General features: G+C 45.1%; 1 protein-coding gene across 3 annotated transcripts in view; it reads left to right on the top strand.

The window, feature by feature from the left end:
- The first annotated feature begins 233 nt into the window (after positions 1-233).
- The window catches only part of Cops4 (COP9 signalosome subunit 4), a 28,881-nt gene continuing 23,114 nt past the window's right edge, over positions 234-6,000 (top strand). Inside the window, exon 1 of one of the 3 annotated variants that reach the window (XM_075943042.1) lies at positions 234-480. In XM_075943042.1, coding sequence (XP_075799157.1) covers positions 407-480 — 74 coding nt within the window. In that variant the 5' untranslated portion in view covers positions 234-406. The remainder of the gene's footprint in view (positions 481-6,000) is intronic. The other 2 variants (XM_075943044.1, XM_075943043.1) reach the window with 2 other exon arrangements.

Here is a 6,000-nt window from a genome sequence, read left to right as displayed (position 1 = left end):
AACTGCAAATAAAAACTAAAAACAGCCCATTCTTTACTACAGGTAGTTTCAGAGAGGTCTTGAAGACGGGGCGAACAAATCCTTGCCTGGAACTGACGGAAAACGCTGTAGTTTAGACAAGCCGGGCCCTTACTGAGGTTGCACCAGGTACACGCCTTCAAGTCCTCCAGCCAATCCCAGGTCGGAGCGTGAGAGCCCGGTTTCTCGACAGGGTTGGGCGGGAGTTTCGTGTCACTCAACCCCGTGGGCGGAGCTAGTTCCGGCTTCCGGACCCGGCGCTCTGGCCCATAAAGGCGCGACTCTATGGCCCCTCGGGTTCCCTCTGCCGCTCTCTGGAGGACTACACTCGATTTCTTTTCGGCTGCGCAAGGTCCCGCCTGCTGCCGGGGGCTGAGCTGGAAGAAAGATGGCGGCTGCCGTGCGGCAGGATTTGGCCCAGCTCATGAATTCGAGTGGCTCTCATAAAGATTTGGCGGGCAAGTGAGTATTTCCTAGGAATTCAGAGGCAGGAGGGAAGCCACAAACTGACCTGCCTCGGGATGACGGAGGCTCTCCGGCGTGGGGCCGCGGTGGTAGGCCCGAGGGCTCAGGGGGGCGGGCCTGCAGTCGGCCGTGGCTGTAAATGCTGGGAGCTGCAGACCGTGGAAGGAACAGGGTGCTGGGGTCCTGACCGCCAAGACCCGGCTGACTGCCAGCTTCTTACGTCCTTCATACCGTCCTCTATGGGCTCTTTCGGCTTCTGGAAGCGTGGCTGGAAAGATGACGGCTCCCTCGGCGGTGGCCTCCTTCCTTACTGTGTGCCGGGCGAGCCCAACACACCGGGTTTGACTTGGGTTTGCTGCCTCCTCCGCCCTCGCCTTGGTGAAGATAAATTTCTATCCTGGGCTTTGATGGCAGAGTTACTTTTTGCTTTTGTCTTGTTTTGATTTGATTTTAAGAGAAGACTTTCCAGGAGGATAGGGGCCGAGGAGGTATGGCCGCTGTCACGCCGTGCAGAACTTCTCAAGTTCATAGCTTGTGTGGGTCCTTAGTGTTCCGAATGCTCTCAGCTGTCACCAGCTCTGTAGAACACAGACAGAATGTCCCCGGCCTAGGATGTCTAGAATAGTGATGTTTCCACAGGCCGCTGAGGGATTTTGTGGAAACCGTAGAATGCTTAGGTCCACTCGAAGTCACCGTTTGAGATGTGTCGCTTCCCCCAAGGAGTTGAACAGTTTCAGTCTTTCTTTTTTTTTGTAGATTTCACAGCTTTTTGCTGAGCCTTTTGTTTGTTTGTTTTTTCTGTGTGGCCCTGGCTGTCCTGGAACTCGCTCTGTAGACCATGGTGGCTCCAAACTCAGAGATCCTCCTGCCTCTGCCTCCCGAGTCCTTCTCACGCCCGGCTCTTTTTGCTGAAATTATGTCTCCGATTGGTCTTAATATTTACATGTTGCCTCTGCCTTCCGAGTGCTGGGATTAAAGGCATGTACCACCACCGCCCGGCCCTTTTCCGACTCCTAAAGGGCACCAGTCACACATGTGGTGCCCAGACATATATGTAGGCAAAACACATGCATGAAAGCATGTTGATCTAATTAATGGAATACTCTTGTTCAGGCCTGCACCTTGAAACGGTATATATATGCGTGCTGCGTGGCGATTGTGCTGCCTTTTAAAATGCTGCTAAATTTAGTTATACCCTGGGCTTAACTACTTTATGCTTCATTTTTCTGCTTTAAAAAAAATGGCAGTTTAATGGTGAGACTTAGTCTCATCTGATTTCATAATGAGTGTGTGTCTATGTCCTTATCACACTTAAATAGCTGAATTCAGTCTTGAAATATACAAAACGTCATAGAATTGCTATCGGTAAGCAGTTGGTAAATGCACAGGTCTTATTCCAGGAGTTGGAAATAGTGGGCTATGTCTTCCTTGTTTGTTTGTTTGTTTTTTTAAATCACTTTTTGTTTGTTTGTTTTGTTTTTGTTTTTTCTTTAAATATTTATTTATTTATTATGTATACAATATTCTGTCTGTGTGTATGCCCACAGCCAGAAGAGGGCACAAGACCCCATTACAGATGGTTGTGAGCCACCATGTGGTTGCTGGGAATTGAACTCAGGACCTTTGGAAGAGCAAGCAATGCTCTTAACCTCTGAGCCATCTCTCCAGCCCTGTTTTTTCTACATGTATTAATATTAGATTTAGATGAACGTAAAACTAGCGTGTGTATTCTCTCATATTTCCTTTGCATTTTTACTATATTTCAGAAAATGTAAGGCTATTAGTTATCAGATAAGGTATAGTTCTTTGAACTGGAAAGAATTCTGGAACTTCGGCTTACTATTTTCCTCTAGCTCTGAATTGGAGATGAAAAGTAGTATGTCTCCGATGGGTTGTTTCTTTTGTCTGTTGCTGCTAAAAAGATCCGTGGTTAGTGGTGTAAAAGTGCTTTCCCCCTCAGGATTCTGGGTGTTGCTTGCCTGGTTCAGTTACGCAGTTAACTTGGCTGACAGTTGGGTTAGGACTGGACTGGTGTAGATGTGTGGCTATTGGCCGGGTCGTCTCATTCCATAGCTTAGCATTGGCTTCCACTCAGTGTTGTAACTGGCTGAGAATGGAAGCTGCAGGGCTTAAGGCTGGTCTGAGAAGTCTCCCATCAACTGTGTGATCCTGATGAAAGCAAGTAACAAAACCAGCCCAGATTCAAGGGAAGGAAGTGGAATGCACCACCAACTCGTTAGCAGCAAGGTGATCTGTAAGGGAATGGACAGGGGTGCTGTGAATCCTGGAAGCTGTTACTGTGGCAGTTTACTACATGAGTTTATTGTTCAGAGGAAATGAAATAATTGACTTGATAAGTGGTAACTCACCGCACTACTAGTTAGCCCCTCCCTCAGTATTGCTTTCCTTCTTGTCTTACGATTTAGTTTACTTTTATTTATGAGTATGTTAGAGTGAATGCCATCTGAGTGCAGGTGCCCATGGGTGCCGAAGAGGGAGTCATCCCCTAGACTTGGAGTCACGGGTGGTCATGAGCCACCTGACGTGGGTGCTGGGAATTGAATTCGGATCCACTGGAGGAACAGTAAACACTCTTGACAGCTGAGCCGTCTCTCCAGCCCTCAGTGCTGCTTTCTGAGAATATTCTTGGCGTTGCCCCTGAGTATTTACCCAGTACTATCTGGGTAAGAATGTTAGGATGTTTGCCCTCATAACAAAACAGCTCTGCCAGGCACAGAACGTAGGAAACACATGTTGTCTATTCATTTCAGGATTTTATATTGGGAACTGAGAAACAAAAGCTTCTACATTAAGGAAGTATGAAATACAAGATTTCTAATACTGATACCCTCTGTTCTCATACAGTATGTTGTTCAAGAAATGTTGATTACATCAGTAAATAGCCAGAAGGGGACATAACTTCTATGTGAACCCAGGTGTGTCTCAAAAGCTCACTTTTAACCAATCAGACTATATTGCTTTTCTTGTTAATTAGAAATGCTTTCTGACAATTGAATTAGCAGTTATCCAAATTTAGTATAAGAAACTGGCAGTCTATGCCGGGCGATGGTGGCGCACGCCTTTAATCCCAGCACTTGGGAGGCAGAGGCAGGCGGATCTCTGTGAGTTCGAGACCAGCCTGGTCTACAGAGCTAGTTCCAGGACAGGCTCCAAAGCCACAGAGAAACCCTGTCTCGAAAAACAAAAAAAAAAAAAACAACAAAAAAAAAAGAAACTGGCAGTCTAAAAAGCATTTTTTTGTTGTTACAGATATAGGCTGCTTTTTCTTTTCATATAAATACATTTTTATTCCCTCTTACAAAGCTTTAGAAAAGGGGACTGGAGCAATGGCTCACCTGTTAAGTGCACTTACTGTTCTTGCAGAGGACCTGGGTTCAGTTCCCAGTATCCACATGTTGTCTCACAACCCTTTATAACTCCAGTTCCAGGGGATCCTTTTCCGACTTTTTTTGTTTGTTTGTTTTTTTTGAGACAGGGTTTCTCTGTAGCTTTGGAGCCTGTCCTGGAACTAGCGAATTAGCTCTTGTAGACCAGGCTGGCCTCGAACTCGCAGAGATCCGCCTGCCTCTGCCTTCCGAGTGCTGGGATTAAAGGCATGTACCACCACCGCCCGGCCCTTTTCCGACTTCTAAAGGGCACCAGTCACGCATGTGGTGCCCAGACATATATGTAGGCAAAACACATGCATGAAAGTAAATTAATTGCTTTGCAAGAAAAACTTTAGAAGCCACAGGTAGTGGTGCACTCCTTTGGTTCCAGTGCCTGGGGTCTGGAAGCAGGCTGATCTCTGCGAGTTCTAGGACAGTCAGGGCTATATAAAGAGACCCTATCTCAGAACATCCAAAAGTCAAAAATAGAGGACAGAGAAGGACTGGAGAGGGAGTGTATGAAGGTAAGTGTTGTGATAACCTGTCTTAACTCAGTTGGCTAACCTACTTGGCCTTCAACATTTGATTTAGATGTGACTTCCAAGACTCTTGCTTACATACTCACGCCCATCCCCACGCCAGACCTGGTTTAGTTGGTCTGCTAGTGCCCAGCAATAGCTTACTTTTATTTGGGCATAGATTAGATTGTTTATCTGTTCATTTGTTCTCTGCCCTAACCAGAATATAGTTTTTTTTTAAGTGTTACTTTTTTTTTTGAGGTCAAATATCAGGACATGGGTTATAGGTCTTGATTGAGTCAATCCTATGAAAATATGACCTTTACAACTTACCTACTAGAGTGCCGGAGGTATCCAGAGGAGGCTGGGAGCTATTTGCAAATTAAACATTTTTGTTTGTTTGTTTTAAGATTTTATTTATTATGTATACAATACAGTGTTCTGCCTCCATGTATGACTGCTTGCCAGAATAGGGCACCAGACCTCATTACAGATGGTTGTGAGCCACCATGTGGTTGCTGGAATTGAACTCAGGACCTCTGGAAGAGCAGTCAGTGTCCTTAACCTCTGAGCCATCTCTCCAGTCCTGTTTGTTCGTTCTTTTGAGACGGTTTCTTTTAGCTCAGGCTGACCTCGAACTCCTTCCTGATTCTTTTGCCTCAGGCTCCCCAAAGCTGGGTTTACAAATGTGCCCTGCCAGGACCAGTTAACATTTATAAGAAGTTGTTAGTAACAGAAGACCTCTTAGTTGCCTTTGCTTACTGAGAAGACTTTGAGAAGAGAAAAATAAGATTGCACGGTAGACTCTGTATCAGAGTGGAAAGACAGAGCATATGCACGAGTGTCTGCAGGGGCAGAGGGACAGTAACCTCAAAGGCCTCTTCTAACTCAAGGTTTCTGCTTCTCCGCTACTCGTCCAGGACAGTTTTACTGATTCCCATGTCCAGAATAAATGTTGTTTGTGTGCAAACACTACGTAGCAAATAGATAATGTTATTAGCATTATATATGGAGGAAAAAATCCCAGAAAATACACTTTTTATTTTTTTCAAAGTAAACAGCTTAATTTAGAAAAAATGGGAAAGAACTTCTGAGAATGGGAGGGACTCCAAGGGGAGGAATACTCATACAAAAAGGAACTCTGAAGTCACATGTAGTCAAACCAGTATTTAGCCCATGTTTATGAACTCCTAACTCAAATATAGTCAGTCACCTAGTGACTTAAAACAGTCATTTGCATGTCTCTACAGTGAGCTGCAGGCCAGGTGTGTAGGCAGAGACTACTTGTTTGTTTCTGGGCTGCCCAGACCCAAATAATCACACAGAAACTATATTAATTACAGCACTGTTTGACCTATTAGCTCAGGCTTCTTATTAACTAGCTCTTACATCTTAACCCATTTCTATTCATTTGTGTATCGCCATGAGACTGTGGCTTACTGGGTAAGGTTCTGTTCTGGCCTCTTTCTCCTTCAGCAGCTATATGGCTTCTCTTTGACTCCACCTACTCTTTCTCTATATCTCTGTTCAGATTTCCTGCCTAGCTTTACTCTGCTAAGCCATTGGCTGAAACAGCTTTATTCATTAATCAATAAAAGCAGCACATACAC

Source organism: Microtus pennsylvanicus, chromosome 12, assembly GCF_037038515.1.
Source record: "Microtus pennsylvanicus isolate mMicPen1 chromosome 12, mMicPen1.hap1, whole genome shotgun sequence".
NCBI classification, from domain to species: Eukaryota; Metazoa; Chordata; class Mammalia; order Rodentia; family Cricetidae; genus Microtus; species Microtus pennsylvanicus.
This window is presented reverse-complemented; position numbering and strand designations above follow the sequence as displayed.